At 42.7% G+C, this 19,800-nt stretch overlaps 1 protein-coding gene across 1 annotated transcript in view; it reads right to left on the bottom strand.

Annotated features, from left to right (window-relative positions):
• Positions 1 to 12,172, bottom strand: part of pcdh7a (protocadherin 7a) — a 153,840-nt gene extending 141,668 nt beyond the window's left edge. Inside the window, 1 exon segment of the mRNA XM_034188932.1 lies at positions 9,534 to 12,172. Within this exon segment, the coding sequence (XP_034044823.1) occupies positions 9,534 to 10,960 (1,427 nt within the window). The 5' untranslated portion in view covers positions 10,961 to 12,172.
• Positions 12,173 to 19,800: the final 7,628 nt, after the last annotated feature.

Raw genomic sequence — 19,800 nt, 5'->3', positions numbered from 1 at the left:
CTCCACATGGTGGATCCTTGATCTCTGGACATAAATAGAAATAAACAAAATCTGTAGCTATTGTCAAAAGCATTTCCTTTCAGACATTATTGGCATGAATGTCTTTCCATATGGCTGAGCTGAGCTCAGCTGGTTGTGCTGCACGTCAGGATTTAATTCAAAAAGAAAGCAGGACATCTCATTTTGGGAGGAAATAAACATTTTAGTCGATTGTAGTTTCTTGTCTGTATTACAACGTTTGTAAGAGGTGTCATTTTATTTAAAGCAGCAATTTGTTTTGAAGTTATTAATTCCGACCGGACTCTGTCTTGGCAGAGAGCCACACAGCATTTGAAGCTGTGCAAATGGAACGCAGGACGATTTTTGTTTCTTGACTGCAACAAGACAAGAGTCCCAGTTAGTGACTTTAATCCACACAAAAGTGACTCACGATATTTTAATGGCTTTGAGAGGGGTTAAGAAGCGGACTTGCAGCAAATCAAAGAACCAACAAGCTAGTGGATCGAAGCACTGCTTCAATCCACGCTTCAAAGTGGAGTCACGCTGCAGAAACGGTTGATTACAGAGCTGCTGCAGGGTCTGTAATCAATGTAGAAGAATGATCATTTTCCCGACAAACACCCTCTAAAACAACGGCTGCTCTGAAAGACCAAAAAGGCAATTGTTAAGCAAAAAGACTATTGATATCGTGGATCGAAAAATTTCTTAACAATACTCGAAAAGAACCGGTTCTCGATACCCAATCCTAGTCCTGACAGATGACTAGGATTTGGGTACTGGGGCTAAACTACTTCATCCTCATGTTATAAGCGACCTTTGTTTACTTTTTGGAAAAGGGGTATTATCCAAACAGACTGGAAAATAGGACTTGTCCCTCTGTGGAAACAAAACTGGGATTGCAACAACTACAGGGACATTGCACTATTTTCTATTCTGGTCAATGTACTTATTGAATTCCATGCCGACAGTTTTATTCTCAGCAACCAACAGCCTTCAAGCCCTACCACGTCCTAGCTCTGTGAAAGTTGATTGAATGAAAGAGTGAATATTTACAGAGCTTCTTTGCACCTATGTTGATTTAATCAAGATGTTTGAGTCAGTTTTTGTGGTTTCTCTGTGGTTCATTCTGAGAATTCATGAGATCCTGGTTGCTATACAGCATAACTGGCCTATGCATGGGCACAGTGAATGCTGCGTAGCATGGAGAGAGTCTATTACTTCTTGTTCATGAATTCTGTCATTTGTTATGGATGTGTTCGGCTCCAACTCTGTTCAATGTTTCCATGGACTGGGTGTGAGGAAAGGCCATGGAGTCCAGCAACTTAGGTTCCTTTGTCTCGAAGGAAAAATTCACTGAACTTCAACTTTATGAAAAATGCTGGGATCTTTGATGAATCAATGGATGCCCTTATTAAAAAGTTAAAGTGATTGCAAGTGTGCTGGATAGAAACTAAGATCCAGACTTTCAATAACATTTTGGACTCAACCACCAGAAGTGTGTTTGTTTATGGTGAAAGTGTTCAACTTGTTAAATAATTCATTTATCTTGGCAGTGGCATTCATGTCTTTTGAAGCTTGGCCTATAAGATCAAAAGATATATGGGATGAACTTCTGAAGTCACGAGATCAATGGACAGAAGTATTTGGAGATATGGACATCTTTGCAGAAAAGCAAAGGCCTGTATCTTTGGGGTTGCCGCGCCCAGTTCCAGCCTTACTGTTACTGGTTGCAAGACTTGACGTAAGGCAACAGCTGGATGCGTCTGATACTAGGTCTCTTCAGTGAATCCTTGGGCAAGTTGAATGACTTTGTTGCAAAAGAGTGGTTACTTAGTGAGACTGAGATGAGGAGAATGTCTTGCATTGTTAGGAAACATCATGAAAGACAGTATAGATCTGGCACGCTTCCCTAGACAAGATCCAGTGTGCAGATGCATCAGTCCTGAGGACCCCGGCAACTGGAATTGGCCAGTGAACACACACATATATCGCCTCTCTGCAGCAGACAGATGTTTACTTTTGAGAGGTGGGGATGGACTGGTGGTCAGTGTTGCCACAGTTACTTTGAAAAAGTAATCCAATTACTGATTACTCCTTGAAAAAGTAACTTAGTTACTTTACTGATTACTCAATTGTAAAAGTAACTAAGTTAGATTACTAGTTACTTTTTTAGTTACTTTTCCCAGCTGCCGACAACAACCCTCTGCCACCTCAACATGACAATGATACCTGTTTTGCCAAAAGTTACTTTATAGTCACCCTTTCTTGACTTCAATGAAAATAAATACTTGTTTTATAAAAAGTAAAATAAAGACCTCTTTCTTGACCTCATATTTAACTGTTGACAGCACTGTAACAGTAAAACTTGCAATTTCGAACCTACATTGTTTATAAATGTAACTATTAAATTCATTGTAGCATTTTTCTAACATTTAAATTCTCTCTAAATATTTTACTTGTCGAAATTAATATTATTTTAAGTAGTATTAGTAGTTGTAGTAAAAAAAGGCTTCAAAACTGGACCTTTAATCTAGGGGTGTTGTGAGGGGGGCACATCCCTCCCCCACGCCCCCATTCCATCTGGATTCGCCCCTACTTTGGCGTTTGAGCACAAAGAATGGATAACATTTATTTATGCAGAAAACGTGACCAGATTTACAGGTAAGAAAGTTTTGTGTTTTCACATCATGTGGTCCTCAGAAAGAGAGTTTAGGTGCATTTGAGTGGAAAATAGTGTTAGTTGTTGACGCGTCGCGGAGGATCAGCTGTTTTAACATGCAGATACGGAGCGGCTCAGCTCAGAATTCTAAATAAAGGAGGGGAAAAAGTATAAAAATGTCTTTGTAAAGCTCAGTGCAGGTGTGCTGATCACCGTGCTTTAAGAGGAGACGACGAGTCGAGCAGCTGCAAAAAACCGCGGATGAAAAGCTCACAGCTCGCTGAAAGTGGGCAGTTCAGTCGAACCCCGACCCCCTGCCCACGGACCAAGTTTAATGCTGCTATCGACCCACAATGAAAAATAATAGTAACGCACAGTGACATGAAGAAGTAACTTTAATCTGATTACTGATTTGGAAAGATTAATGCGTTAGATTACTCGTTACTAAAAAAAGTGGTCAGATTAGAGTAACGTAACGCGTTACCGGCATCACTGCTGGTGGTATATCTTGATGGTGTTGGGAAAGTGTAGGTACACGGACCCACAACAGGGGGCGCAAATGAACGGACAATGGAATAGGTCAAATAACAACACTTTACTGTTGTGAATGTGCACAACAAATACAACAGATTGCAACAATAGACAATAGTCAATTCACAAGGTGTCGTATGGGCAGGCTCGAAGATAGGAGACGCCTGTCCAAAGCAGAACCGGAACCACACGATTTCCTCCGCCACCAGACCCCGGGAATACTGGAGCCGCCAAGTCCCGAACTCCCAGGTGGCCACTGCCTCCGCGTGTCGGATCTGGTACTGCTGGCGAGGAACAAAAAGCAAGTGAATGAGGATGCGTTTGCACCCAGGAATCAGCACGGCAGGAAAGCTACCTCCACCTCTCGTTGGAAAAACAGTCCAAAAGATAATGCACAAAAGTCACAAAGGATATTGTCAAGCAGACAGCTGAGGTACGTTACCTTCCAGGTAGAACGATATCTCGGCAAAGAGGTGGAGACGCTGATATACTCCTGCCGATCAGATGATTGGTAACAGCTGTTGCAGGTGATGTGTGACAGCTGTCACCCTGGCTGCTCCTGTGAGGCGGCTGCGCCCTCTGGTGCCTGGAGCCCGCACTCCAGACAGGGCGCCCTCTGGTGGTGGGCCAGCAGTACCTCCTCTTCTGGCGGCCCACACAACAGATGGATGCCAATCAGATTCCAGGGTGATTCTGTAGTGTGGACGATGTTTGCTCCCAAACCTGACCTACCACTGAAAACTACAACCCCAGAAGCTGAAATTTACAATGATGTGATGGACTACATTGTAGGGGAAAAAAGATCCCTGTTTAAAAGCTGGTGTCTGTAACTACTGGTGGCACACCGGCTCTGACAGTGTCACTCAGGATTTATTGTCCAGTTCTGAGCTATCATTGTATCTTTTGTCAATAGGCTATACACACAAAGGTTATGAGAGTTAATCTTTCCATGACACCTGTTGTTAAGTTTGCCAACTGGATTCACGCAAAGGCCAAGCAACAAGGGAGCTTCAAACCGTTCCTGAAGTAATCCTCAAAATATGGGGATATCCTTCTCCATACTAAAATCAGGTGCACTTATGTTAGAAAAGGCTGAAAGCATGTAAAAAAAAAAAGCATGGGAAGTACAGATGAAGGTACTGTGAAGGACAGTACAGTGATGTGGACAGAAAATAAGAACAAGTCAAATAATTAAGAACACTGTAAGAACACTTTAAGGTGTTTCCATATAAAATGTGTGTTGAGTATCAACATTGGAAACATTTGCACAAAAGGAGCTTATTCAATAGGTTTAATTGGAGATCAATATGTGACTATATCTTACAATAACATAAAACAGGAGCCACTCTCAGCCACTTTCATTTTATGAAAATAGCTCTCAGAGGGGGAAAAAAGGTCAGAGATACCGGGCCGGATGTATTTTTTAACTGACTGTACTGGGTGACACGACTTGAACCAAGTTTATACGACATCAGTATGAAACCACTCAAGAAGTGCTTTTCATTTTATGCTCCGACAAAAGTTTATATATATATATATATATATATATAATTTTTTTTTAACTTACTGCATCAGTATAAGAAAAATATAACAGACTGGCTACCAATACTAAGCTCTGACATGGATAACCATGTTTTAGAATAGTACAGAGCTCTTTAATTTGGTTAATCAATTGTTACTAAATATGTAAGCAGTTACAAAGGACAGCGAGTGATTAACAATTAATAATTAGCCAACAACTAGTGAATAACTCCAGGATAATGAAAAAAAAAACAAAAAACTGAAAGCACTTGCACTGTAACCCAGAAAGGTCATGGAACATATCTTTAAACCCACTTGCAGTAGTGCATGCATGGTTGGTCATGTGTGTCCACCCACTGACCGCTTGGAGAAATGTATTGCCAAGATGTCCAGGGGTGAACAAATTAACTAAAATTTGATCCAATTTAGCCCAAACTTGGTGGAAAGATTGAGGTTCAGTTAAGGACAAAAGTGATTTGACATCTTAAGTGTAACTCCTCCCCAACCACATTATCGATTTCAATAAAACATAACACAATGATAGGTCTTCCAGGCTTGTTCAATGGGGAGGAAGCCCCCAGAGAAGACCCAGGATGCGCTGGAGGGATTATATTCAATCTGGCTTGGGAACATCTCGGGATCCCTCGACAAGAGTTACAGGAGTTGGCAGAAGATAGGGAAGCATGGGATAAGTTGCTTTGACTGCTGGCATTGCACCCCGCACCTGGATCAGTGGTAGATAATGAATCAATTCTATATAATGCATACTATATGCTCTAATATGAAGTTATATATATATATATATATATATATATATATATATATATATATATATATATATATATATATATATATATATATATCGAGCCCGCAGACTCGGTAAGCGCATCAGAGACAAAACATAAAATAGTCCCAAATACTCACACATTTTTATCAAGTTCTCTTAACTTAAATAAATATTTGTGTGTTAGCTCACTGTGTGGGACCACGGTATAAGCAGATTAAACAACTCCAAGCCGTGCATTATACGGTTTGAATGCACTTCGCGTTGTGCATTCTAACCGTATAATGCACGGCTTCTCGTTGTTTAATCCTTACATATATCACCTTTCTGTTGGTCACATGACCTTGAACCTTAAACTCCCCGCGCCCGTACTTGTTTCCACTATGTCTGTAAAATCTGGTGGACACAATAAAATGTTGTGCAATGTAGTATGAACAGAATAGAAACTAGTAAGGATGTGGCATGGTGTCCATGAATGTGGAGGAAGTAATCGAACTTTGGCCATGCTTAACAAAATATGTAGTGAGGATATGGTCCAATCAAGAGTCACCAAGATCTTAATGAGGATGTAGTACCCACTGCACTGACATATTAACAATGTAAATAAACCGAGTGGGGACTTTACTGATGTAATACAAACATGGTATGGACACTCTCCGCAGCAGTCTGTTTGTGAAATGTGCCGATCACTGTCCATGGTGCTAAAACATACAAAAAAAACCCTCCTTGCACAAATCGAGGTTCACTTTAAAGCATGTGTCTGCATGCCCACCACCCTTGTGCACACACAGAGCATATTGGAGTATGTCTTTAATAGACACAGAATGTTTGGCAGGAGAGCTGTTTTTCTGACTGCAGTTTATTGTTGAGTCTACAAGTCGACACAAGAAAACTTGCACAATGAATCAACACATGGTGAAATATTGATAAGGACAGGGTGGATGCAGTGAGAATATGGCCAGCGTGTAGTGCGATATGACTATTTGTTGTAAGAACATTGTCAAAATGAAATGGATGTGATTTTCATGTAATCATGTGCATGGTAAGAAGTTAGTGGTACGTGTTACATTTTGCCCATGTCCCTGCTGCGTTTATCAAACATTTTTAAGATGCAGCGGTCTTGATGGCCTTCGTCTGAGTGCGGGGGTCCACAGATGTCTAAGAAATTACTGGAACATCTCACTGGAACAACATTTTGTGAACAAAGCAATACATATTGGAAAGAACTCAAACGTAAAACCAATGTATTTTGTGTGGGGAGGTGACAGTCTAGTGGTTAAGCGTTGGGCTTCAGACCAGAGGATCCTCGGTTCAAAACCCAGCCACACCGGAAAATCACTCAAGGTCCATACGTCAAGGAAATGTATTAATACAATGCCGCATTAGCTTACAAACGATTCCAAGTTTTGTCAGCCTGCCTTGACAATTGCTCACAATTGTTTAAAATTAACAATGCCATCACCATTTAAGACCAGTTCACCTTCTTGCTTGTCAACCTGCAAAGAAATTAACTCTTGCAGTTGGTTTTGCCCCCTGTCAGGGAATAGGAATAATTTAAGCAAGCTCAAACTGTCAGCTGTCAATTTATTTTACCTACTTATTTAACCAAATTATCAGGGCACTCAGAGATTGCATACATCCACCAAGGAGGAACAGTCCTGGAATATTTCATCAGAATTAAACTTCCACCAGGCAGGGCAGAGAGTTTTTATGATCACCCAATCTTTCTGTGTATACTAAAGCTAAAAAAGTGTCCATGGCTGCAGGTAAGAGACACATTCTCACAGTAGGGCTCTGACACTCTGAGCTGCTACAACAGAACCCAACAGCACCATGTAGTGATTAACAGCCGGCTGCAGTGCTACAATTTAATGAGTGATTTTGAAATGAAATTTGTTGTCGTTTTGTCAAACGTGTGCTGCTATTTGGAATATGAAAAAAAAATAAATAAATGTGACCTGGCAAAAAATCTCACACGATCTTGTGTGTGGTTGTCACAAACAGCAAAAACATGGATACAACATACATTATCACCTCATGGCATGACTGGGTTAGTAGTAATACTAGTAGTAGTAATACTAGTACTGCAATACACTGTTCATGCTTTATTAACACTACTGGGTTTCCTCATAGTGGACCTGTGCCAACAATCCAGCGCGCAGAAATATCCCATACATGTCGCCACTAATACTTAGGTTATAACTCTTGTTCTTGTAGCCATAACCAAAAAAAAAATGGTTTTAAAGATTAACATGGACGTTTGTGCAGGGGTGGTTTTTGGGCCAAGGAAGAAATCAACATATTTTAGTGGCAGTAATCTGACCTGTCTTATTTTTTTTTTTATATTTTTATGATTTATTCATGTTTTTTTAATTAACATTGTAATATATAAGTCTTCCTTGATGTCTTAAAGATCTGATGGTAATAATACTTTGTACCTCCATGTTTGCTGACGTGTTTCTTACAATATAAGAAATTCATTGACGTTATTCCTATCATAACATATTTTGCTATAAAAGATCTTGATCCTTGTCAAGATCTGAACAAAATGTCTTTAGTTGATTATCTGTCACAGGACAAACATGGCTAATACAGGTTCATGAAAACCATTGTGTTAGTTCTTGAGAAACTGATACCCCAAATCTTCATCCAGACTCAGATAAATGCCAACATTGAATGGGTTCTTCCTTTTGACAGGATTGTTAATTCCACCAAGGTTTTGTGGTGATCATGAAATCAAAGTGAGAGCAACACTTTGTTGGTGAAGAAGGCAAAACAAAGAAAAGAAAAAATGTTCAGAATCCATATCAGATCCCAGCAAACACCAAAATGAAACAATATCTTCCTCTTTGTAAATTAACCATTTTACCATATTTTATAGAGTTTGACTGATCCTGCTAAAGGTCACACAGGAAGACAACCAGATGACCTCTGCCAGCTCACAGATCCTTGGAGAAGGTAATAATGAGCTTGTACTGTAGATATCCATGTACTAATGACTTTCTTACATATCTGGATCTGATTATTACCTTGGCCAACTGACAGAAGGAGCAAAGGTTATGCAGTCAACCCTGTTTGCAAAAGAAGGAATTTTGCAAACATTGGTGACAGTCTGAATTCACCTGATACTTTTAACTGTTAGGTTGTTTGTCAATTTCATCAGCTCTGTGATATTAGTTTTCCTTTGATACTCATTCTGTAGCATTTCTTGCCTTATGACATCATAAAGAACCAATGAAGATAAAAGTCAGAAACATAACTGCCCCCTGTTGGTAGGCACAGGTAATAACAGTGAGGGATTATGGCCCCTGCTGAGGAAAATAGTCCCAATGAAAGGTACATAATCAACAACTAACCCTTACTTTCTCATTATGATATTATTTAATGTTATGTTACACCTTAAAATAAAGTGGTACTTCATACTGGTAATATACTGTGTAACTACTTCACAGATAATTTACTATGACTTTCCCTGGTGCCCTCATTCGAGCAGCACATCATTCACTTAAATTGATGGGAAGTAAATGTTAGCTCTAGCAACCTGTTCTAAAGTTTATATAGACTTTATTAACTTGTTTTAAAGATCAATTTCTTGTTCACGTTCTCACTCAAAACTCCTCATATTTTTACACTTGGTTACCGCCACTTTTCCATCATGATGTAACAGTTTAGGGTCCCCATTGCATCATTTTGTGGCGGGTGGGAAGATGAGTTTTTTTGACAGTTGCGTTATTTCTCTATGACAGCACACAGAACTTCCGCGACATCAGGGAACATATATTTATGTGATGGTTGTGGTTAACATTCATGTTAGGGTTAGCGTTACCCTGCACATCACACAGTGACACAGGGGGGTACCAACTCATCAAAGAATGAGCCATTTGTGTCAAAGTGTGACAACTTTGGTGTGAGACTGGGTTGATTTCTTAGTCACTAGCTAATTAGCACTTGGTTCCTGATATATTTGTCAGGTTTATTGCTAATTGGTGTTTTTGTGTGTGTTGTAAAGTGTTACCATTACTTCAGTGTTTAGTATACCTGTCAAAGGCTTCGTCTGCAGGTAGGGGTGGGAGCGCGGTTTCTCCAGCTGGTTTCAATGTGAATGGGACGTCTCCTACGACGGTGCACGTCACTGCTCCATTCTCACCCTGGTCTCTGTCCGACACTTGCACCAGAGCTACTGGGGTGTCCACGAGAACATTCTCTGGCACCAATGCCGCTCCATCACGAACGGGGATCCGTCCAATCTTTCGGATCTCTACAACTGGAACATTGTCGTTTTCATCTCGGACGGCCAAAACGACGGTGGTTCTGTCGGTGCGGGGTGGCTGACCCCGGTCTCTGACTGTTACTGTGAATCTCAGCTGAGACACTTCTTCTCTGTCAATCCTATGAAGAACACTCAGCCATCCAGTTGCTTCATCTAGCCGGAGGAGACGCCTGACAGACTCTGTGGCAGCTCCAAAGACATATTCCACCTGCCCGTTGACACCAATGTCACGGTCTGATGCTCTGACTTGGAGGACAGGTGTGCCTGGAGGAGCATTTTCTGCCATTTCTGCCTCATATACAGCCCTCTCAAAGCGTGGACTGTTGTCATTAACATCAGTGATGGAGACACGAAGCAGGGCTTGGGAAGAACGTGGTGGACTCCCACCATCTCTAACCCGAAGGACGAGCTCATACGAGTCTTTCTGCTCACGATCCAACGGCCCCTTGACAATCAGCTGTGGCTGTTTCTCGCCATCTGGCGTATCTGCGACTTGAAGTTCAAACACGGTGCTCCTGGCTCCTCCTCCTCCATTATCGCCACTTCTACTTCTTCTGTCCCCAAGTCCAACATCCACTCTTGGAACTGGGTTTCCACTTGTTGCACGTCTTGTCGAGCTGGACGTAGCCCCACCATCTTGGATGAGTTCATACCTGTCAATGCCATTTCGCCCAAAATCCCGGTCAGTCGCCGTGGGCAGGAGATAAAGGGTTCCAATGGGGCGATTCTCCTCGACTGACAGCTGGAGCACAGGCGAAGGGAAAGACGGTGTGTTGTCATTGATGTCTGTAACAACCACACGGCCTTCGAACAGGTCTACCCAACTCTGCAGGGGTCCGATCACTGACACCTCAAAGTCCAAGAAACACTCGTTTTCATCGAAAATCATTTGGCATTGGGGGAGCTTCTCGCGGTCAATCCGCCTTGTGTTGGTTGTCAGCTCTCCGGTCACATTGTCAATCTTAAAGTACTCAAGACCGCTCTCCAGGGCAAAGGTGACGTCCCCGCTTCCGGTGCCTGCAGTGAGGCCTAGATCGGCGGCCACATTGCCGATCTTGACGTCAGGTGGGCCCTCCTCCGCCACCCGGTACCGGAGAGCTGAGTCGGCACCTGGAAGCTGAGTCAGCAGCTGCAGCACCACGAGGCTGAGAGCCTGCGCGGCGGAGGAGGAGTGCACTGCACCAAGCCTCCGCATGGCTCCTTCCTCCTTCTCCTCCCCGCTCTCCCGCTGCCTCTGCGGCTTTGCCCCCTTCTTGACGGCTGTTTTGTGGTCGTGTCTGCCTCGCAGCGTGGGAGTTTTGATTTATCCTGGATCGTTCTCTGCGGACTGACGATTAAAGTCCGGGGAGAAGCTTCAGCGCGCCGCACTTCACTTCAGCGCACGCAGCACTGCTTTTCCATTCTTTTTTTTATTATTATTTCTAATCTTAAAATCTTAACTTCTCCAATAATTATAATAGCAATAATCCGGTTTTTCTTGCCGGGTTGCTCATGGCAATAATGTGCATAAAAAATCCATTCTGCTGCACCAAAAATATATAATGCATCAACTGTGATTAATCCACTCGCGTTTTCCTGCACGAAATCTTCACTGCGCTGTCCCGCCACATCCGCATCACTTCATCCTGGAAAGGATTCTTTTATTACGGTTATTATTCCAGTCACATGTGGCTTTTTTGTGGCGTTTTTCACAAACTGCAATGCAGTACCACTTAGGGGAAAAAAAGAGGAGGAGAAAAAAAAAAAAAAAACCGCTCCACACTTCCCGGCTCTCCGGACGCAGAGGAAAAACACTCACATCCCCAAAAGAGGAATAAAAACAGTTTTCAAAAAAGGAAAAGTCTGCTGGATGATAGCTCTTAATCTCGGTTTTCTTACCTTCACATCCAGTTTTTGCCGTCTTTTTGTGTGCTTGCCCGCAGTGCCACAGCGGATTCCTTTACGCAAGTTAAGAGGAGACAACGCGAAGAGTTTTTCTTGGAAAAAAATGTTAAAATATAGATATGATCAGATTTTGGAGTCTGTGTAACGTAGGCTGAGGGGAAATCCCAGCATCAGCGTCAGTTTAGAGTAAATCCTCCGCAGCCTGCCGCCGGGATGTCAGTGATGAACTGAGTGGAGATGCGTCTTTTTTCCAAGAGTCCCGCATTCTCTCCCCCTCTCTCTCTCCTCCACATGCGCCTCCTCCTCTTTCCTCTCACCTGCGCTGTTTGGGACTGCTGCTGTCGTTTTCCAGTGATGCTGCAGTCTCTCTCTCTCTCTCTCTCTCTCTCTCTCTCTCTCTCTCTCTCTCTCTCTCTCTCTCGACTGCAACATTCTTTTTTTATTATTTTTTTTTTCGCGCGTAACTCGATCGCTGTAACAGGAGAGGCAGCAGATCGTGTTGGTTCGCCGCATGTCTGTTACCGGGGACAGACCTCATCACCCCCCCTACTGTCAAACACAAAAGATTAAACAGTCTCCAACTACACCGACAGAAATATCTTTATTCACATATTCAAGCAAGGGACAAAGAGAGGAAAAGAGGCTGATCTGGCAACAGAAGTCAGCAGCAGCGCAGACTGATTTCTGCTGCTGCAGCTGTTTTGCTGGTGCAGCTGAAAAGCACAAGAAACGGGCACACACACGTTGTGATCCTTACCCACTTTTAATAATAGTTTTATATGATGAAAAATAGAAGAAAAAGCCGATCAAAAGTGCTCATAAAGCGCAGCCACGACACACCCACATTTCTTATCAGGAGCTTAAACAGTGCGCTTGGTTTCAGTGCGGAAGGTTCCCGGTTCAAATCCCACTCCTGCCACATTTCTCTATGTAATGTGGAGTTGTGTCAGGATCCGACATAAACTTGTGCCAAATCAACATGCAGACCCACCTTGGATCCGCTATGGCGACCCTAAGTGAAAACCAGGGAACAGCCGAACGTCTTACTTAGGAGCTTAAACAGTCAAGTTCATTATCAACAACCCATCTGAGCTCATTTTCAGAAAAATTTCCTCTATACTAACATGACGCTGGGAATTTGACCTTACATTAACCAATCCTAACCAAAATCAAATGGTTTTCTACCTGTCACTGGGCTCAATGTACCTGCCAAACTTGATGAAAATGGGATTAACTATTCTTAAGATATCTTGCTAAAATTCAAACATAGTATACGAGCAAAGCAACCACAGCAGGGTACACCTCTGTTGTCTTTGGAAAATGTAGAAGTAGTAGTAAGTCCTACGCCACCAGACACATTGGTGCTGGTTCTTATCCCCAAATATGGCTGTGTGAAACAAATGACTCCCCCCTTGGACAATAACTCCAGTCTATTACATTACATGGACTACATGTCCAAGAGCACATATCAAAGAGAACCACAACTGTAAACTAGAGGGAGGTGATGGTCTAGTGGTTAAGCGGTGGGCTTGAGACCAGAGGATCCTCGGTTCAAATCCCAGCCTGGCCTGAAAATCACTAAAGCCCCGTTTACACATAGACGGTTTTGTCGGCGGGTAGTACGTAGGCCGAAGTTTGCGGTAGTTCTGACTGTTTTCGCGGTGGAAAGGGGCGGAGCATTTCGCCGGTGTTTTGACCGCCGTACTATCCGCAAATATGCGGATAAAACAACGCTAAATCCGCCGAATAAAGCGGTGTTTTGACACCGTAGCATCCGGCACACATCAGGCAACGGGGTTAATACCCAGTTCTATCCTTTACAATCGCAGGTTAAGACACGCGTGAGAATGGCGGTGTTCTGCTGCCGCCGATAATGCCCTGTGTACCGCTGGTTTCATCCAGGCAAATCCTGTGTTACTCCAGGATCTTTTGCATATAGGCACCGCCCCCAGAGTATAATAGGCTGAAGCAGCAGGAATACATGCCTCTGTCACTGCAGGGGGAGGGAGATCATCCTCAGCCTTTTCTTCTCCTTCCTTTCCCCCTCCTCAACGTGTTGCTCTGTCTCCACCACAGAGCTACCCTCTGCTTCTGAACCAGACCTCTTAGTAAATCCTTGCCACTGCCAATTTTCTTTTAGGAGGCATACTGGAGCTTCTCTGCAAAAATATCTGGAGCTGGCCGCGAGAGCATGCAGCGCTCTAGCGTTTTTATACTGACCGCCGCCTATCAGCCGTTTGGAACGCCGTTTTAACCGGGAGGTGGTGTTTAGAATGGCGGACTGTCCGCTAGTGTCGCCGTTTTGTCTGCCTCTGTCGCCGGTTAAAACGCCGTTGTGGACGCCCATGTGGGCTCTATTGCCGTTTTACACGCCGTTGGTTAGGGATACAACGCTGGCCTGCAATTACGGCGGTGTAAACTACGGCACTACAGGAAGGGGCAGGATGAAACGGTGATTAAAAAGTATCAAACGCCGTTGTTCGCGTTGTCTCCATCGTCACGCAAATTCTCCGGGAGCGCTCCCAGAATTATTCAACATGTTGAATAATTTTTTTGATGATTCCCGGTAAAGCCAGAACTAAGCCACGCCCCCTAGTGCCGGCGTTAACAACGGCGTTTGATCCTTAAGACGGCCAAAAACTCTTCCGGGATGCTTCCGGGAGCTCTTACCATCTATGTGTAAAGGGGGCTTAAGGGCCCTTGGGCAAGGTCCTTAATCCCAAAGTTGCTCCCAGTGTGCGAGTACCTTGTATGGCAGCACCGCTACATCGGGGTGAATGTGAGGCATTAGTGTGTAAAGCACTTTGAGCATCTGATGCAGATGAAAAAGCGCTACATAAAAGCAGTCCATTTACCATTTAGAGCACCGTGCTCGTACAGCACAAACCTCTGCCAACACTAGTTTCCAATTCCACAAATTTTTACCTTGAAAAAAATTTTCAAGGTCAAAGTCCTGTTAGAAGTGGCTTTTCGTAAGCTAAAATATAATACAAAGTAGATCAAAATAGCTTTTCAATGTTAAAAAGAAATCTGCAATACAAATCAGATGCAGATCAAACTTGGTCTGTTCATTGAGCGTGCCAGTTTGCACCTCAATGTCACAAATGAGAGTGATTGAGGCACTTTTGACTGAGATGCAAAATGTACACCAAATGGACTTTTCAATATTAAATTCAAATGTCCACAAAATCCACAATCAGGAACAGATCTGGACCAAATTTTCTCAGGTGATACTGAGTTTCTGTCTGCACCTCACTTTCAAATATGAGAGTGATTGGGGCACATTTGATGAAGATACGAGGGCTGTCAATAAAGTAACGGTCCTTTTTATTTTTTTCAAAAACTATATGGATTTCATTCATATGTTTTTACGTCAGACATGCTTGAACCCTCGTGCGCATGCGTGAGTTTTTCCATGCCTGTCGGTGACGTCATTCGCCTGTGAGCACTCCTTGTGGGAGGAGTCGTCCAGCCCCTCGTCGGAATTCCTTTGTCTGAGAAGTTGCTGAGAGACTGGCGCTTTGTTTGATCAACATTTTTTCTAAACCTGTGAGACACATCGAAGTGGACACGGTTCGAAAAATTAAGCTGGTTTTCAGTGAAAATTTTAACGGCTGATGAGAGATTTTGAGGTGATTCTGTCGCTTTAAGGACTTCCCATGGTGCGAGACGTCGCGCAGCGCTCTCAGGCGGTGTTGTCAGCCTGTTCAAGCTGAAAACCTCCACATTTCAGGTTCTATTGATCCAGGACGTCGTGAGAGAACAGATAAGTTTCAGAAGAAGTCGGTTTCAGCATTTTATCCGGATATTCCACTGTTAAAGGAGATTTTTTTAATGAAAGACGTGCGGACGGGTCCGCGCGTCGGGACACAGCCGCCGCGACGCTCCGCCACAGGAAAAACACCTCTGTTGGAAGCCTTAAGGACAAGTTGGAACATGTCCTGCTGTTAAACAATTTCTCATATACTCACTCCACTGAAAGCCATCAAAAGCCGCCTGGATTTTACAAATGGTTACCGCCGCACCGCGTCGGCTGCGTCCCGACGCGCGGACCCGTCCGCACGTCTTTCATTAAAAAAATCTCCTTTAACAGTGGAATATCCGGATAAAATGCTGAAACCGACTTCTTCTGAAACTTCTCTGTTCTCTCACGATGTCCTGGATCAATAGAGCCTGAAATGTGGAGGTTTTCAGCTTGAACAGGCTGATGACGCTGCCTGAGAGCGCTGAGCGACGTCTCGCACCGTGGGAAGTCCTTAAAGCGACAGAATCACCTCAAAATCTCTCATCAGCCGTTAAAATTTTCACTGAAAACCATCTTAATTTTTCGAACAGTGTCCACTTCGATGTGTCTCACAGGTTTAGAAAAAATTTTGATCAAACAACGCGCCAGTCTCTCAGCAACTTCTCAGACAAAGGAATTCTGACGAGGGGCTGGACGACTCCTCCCACAAGGAGTGCTCACAGGCGAATGACGTCACCGACAGGCGTGGAAAAACTCACGCATGCGCACAAGGGTTCAAGCATGTCTGACGTAAAAACATATGAATGAAATACATATAGTTTTTGAAAAAAATAAAAAGGACCTATACTTTATGGACAGACCTCGTAATTAAATGGGGTTTTCAATGTTGAATTTAAATGGCCAGAAAATCTGTAATCTGGATCAGATCTGGATCACATTTTGTCAGTCAATAAAGGATACCATCCTACGTAACATTTTCATTTCAAAAATGAAAGAAATTTGATCTTTTTTAAAAGAGTTAGGAATTTTTGAAAATTTTTCCAATTTTCCAATATTTTTCCTGACTTTGCCCTTTCACCTTGAAAATTGAATCAGTTCTTGCCTATCAGCATATGAATTTTCAGTAAAAATTTCACAACTATATATGAAAAATTGTGGGCTCCAGGCTGTTCACAAACAAACAGGAGCAAAAACATCACCTCTGAACTGAAGTTGCTTTTTTGTGAACATCAATATTGTGTAGTGTCCATTTTCATTCTTTTATTTAGTGATTACTTCTATGTATAGTGGCAGAAATAAATAAGTAAATATTTATAGGGGCTATTTACCATGCATGACATCACCAGTAAACAGTCTGACCAGAGTTAACTTCTAAAAGGCCGATGGAGGGTTCATATAAATTGCTATATTGGAATAAATAGAGCTACCTGGCCAAATTTCTTCAGACATTTTTGTACTACTAATGAGCCGATGATTACAATGAGAGTTGCCAGAAACATAGTTTCTGTCAGTGCTTTTTTGTAACCCACTCTTATCCATTCCTTCACACTCAGAAAAAAGGCATTTGTTTGTTTTGTTCTGTTTTTTAACAACTCAAGCAATCATGAATGGTGAGTGTCACACTCACAGACTGGATTACTGTCAGTTTTTATGTCTCGGGTTGTAAAAAAAAAGTCAGGCAGCATGGTGGCTTAGTGGTTAGCACTGTTGCCTCACAGCGAGAAGGTCGTGGGTTCAATTCCCGTGACCTTTCTGTGTGGAGTTTGCACGTTCTCCCTGTGTTTGCGTGGGTTTCCTCCGGGTGCTCCGGTTTCCTCCCACACCCAAAGACGTGCGGGTTAGGTGGATTGGAATCTTTAAAATTGTCCGTAGGTGTGTGTGTGGGTGTGTCTGTGTTTGTTTGTCTATTTGTGGCCCTGCGACAGACTGGCGTCCTGTCCTGGGTGTACCCGACCTCGCGCTCTATGACTGCTGGGATAGGCTCCAGCCCCCCGCGACCCTTAATTGGACTAAGCGGTAGAAGATGAATGAATGAATGAATGTAGACCTTATGGAGGTCATTGGACAGATGTTTGGTGATGGTGATACCTTTGTAGGAGAACAAAGGTTCAAGTCTTTGGGGTCCTGGTACTTTTCTGTCTTACTGTATGATTTACTGTATGATTGTGTGACTTGAACATACGACCTAAGGTGAGAACTGGATGTGTTTGGTACGAGGTCTCTTTTGGGGATCCTTGGGTTCTGCTGGCATGACTTTGTGCCAAACTATCATTTACTTAAATGAGGACCATCACTTGAATCATGAAGTAATATCATCTACATCACTGTAGCCCTGTGTTGTGTTTCTCTGTGTGTGATCCAGTGCACAGATGCCTTAGTGTTGAGGACCCCAGTCGCTGTAGAAGGCCATCAGGACTCCCACTTGTCACCTAGTTGTGGCAGAAAGATGGTTAGTTTCAAGAAGTGGGTATGTTCTGGTTGACTGCCTGGGTGGTTGCCATCCATGACACAATGTGGTTCCCTCATGCGGTGGATGCTGTGACACATGTGACCAGTGCATTCTTCCAGACCTGACTTGATCCTTCAACATGGTATGCAATAAAATAGGTCTAAGATTAGCTTACATCCAGCATATAAAAAAGAAAAAAAGCAGATTATGGTTCAAGTCTGAGCACTTTTTAAAAGCAACAATCAGTCAACACATACCTGCACAGCGCCACATCTAAAAACCTAGTTCAACCTAGCACTCAGACACAAGGGAATATACAGATCTTTATGACATCATAAGGAAGGTTTTGCCATACAGAGAAAGATAAGAAAGTGTCACAATGAGAAAGAAAAGATTTCTAGTAAGATCTGTTCCAATTTACCTCAATTCTTCTCTGATCTTATGGACCATCTGTTCACAAATTTGGTTGAAGTTATTCTTTTTTTTTCCTTTTTGAGTGGACACTCAGACAAACTGACATAACCGCTACCCTCCTCTGTGGGTTGGCAGAGGAGAGGCAAAGAAAAGAACTTTGATGTTTCAATTCATGATTTAAAATTGAATGCAAAATTTATAGTTAACTTAGAATGATTTTTTTTAACCGATTGCCTCGGCAGAGGCGTGTAGAGGTTACATCCTTATGTCCTAACCCTCATTTGCTTGTGTGTCACAGAAATCAATCTCCAAAAAAAAAAAAAAAGCACGAATTCTCTTTCTATTTCTCTGTTACTTGAACAAGCACGTACACAGGCATGCTTGCATGCACGTGTAAACGCACAAATTCTCTCTCCTTTTACTCCAAACCTGCCAGGTGTGTTTAAGAAAATACGAGTGAGGAGGCCTTGACAGAGTGAGTGTACAGTGCACGTGATTGCACGTACATTCACACGCACAGATGAACATGCACTTTGCCTCAGTCCTGCTTTTTCTCTTGCTATTATGCCTGTTATATGTCTTTGAAAATCATAATTTGCTTTGTTAATGGATTGAACAAATTGCTGCAACAGGGGAAAGATGTATACCAGCTAAGATGTATACAACCAAAGGTTTACATACACACATTTGCAAGACCTTGTATTTTAAAAAAATAACGCAATGGTAAAATACCCTTGGCCATATGAGCATTGTCTTCTTTATAATTTGCAGTTGTTTAATTAATTATTAAGATCCTATTGTCTTATGTACAGTTTGTACATGTTCAATGAAGCCCCTGTATCAATCAATTAATCAAGCAATCAAACAATATTTATGCTTTAACAGCATCTGCAGGAGGCGTGTGTGTGCACATAGCTCTTGAGCTCTTGATAAGAGTAGAAGTTAGCGTGCACGCTGATATACATGAAATGTCTTGTAAATCCATCCAGAGGTGTTATCAGTTTATATCAATCATAAACAATATTTACGTTTTATACCCCCCGTTACACTAGAGCACAGATGAGCCTGAATGCCACATGAATAGACATTCGAATGACATTCGTGCAGTTCGAACTGCACTCGAATGCCTCGTACTGCATTCGGAACATTTGTGCGGTCAGAGCACATGCACTCTACGAGTACATTCGTGTTGCGCTCGTGTTGGAAAACATTGAAACGGTGGTCGAGTTGCAGTTGTACCGCATTCTCACTGCCACTACAATTCATACACTATTTGAACCATTCCAACTGTGTTCGAGTGTCTGTACAAATTGTTTGAACATGTCAAATCCTGGCCGAATGTCTCAACCATCCTCACCATCACACAACAGCACGAATGCCACACAAATGGACAGTCGAACGACATTTGTGCAATTCAAGCTGCATTTGAATTCCTCGTACAGCATACATGTGACACTGAACAAAATCTGCCAAATTCACACAGCCATCATGAATGTAGTGGACATGCACACAACTGTCGTGCTGCATTCCAACTCGAGAATAT

Source organism: Thalassophryne amazonica, chromosome 15 (genome assembly GCF_902500255.1).
Source record: "Thalassophryne amazonica chromosome 15, fThaAma1.1, whole genome shotgun sequence".
Classification (NCBI taxonomy): domain Eukaryota; kingdom Metazoa; phylum Chordata; class Actinopteri; order Batrachoidiformes; family Batrachoididae; genus Thalassophryne; species Thalassophryne amazonica.
Note: the sequence above shows the minus strand (reverse complement) of the source record. Positions and strands in the feature narration are given on the sequence as shown.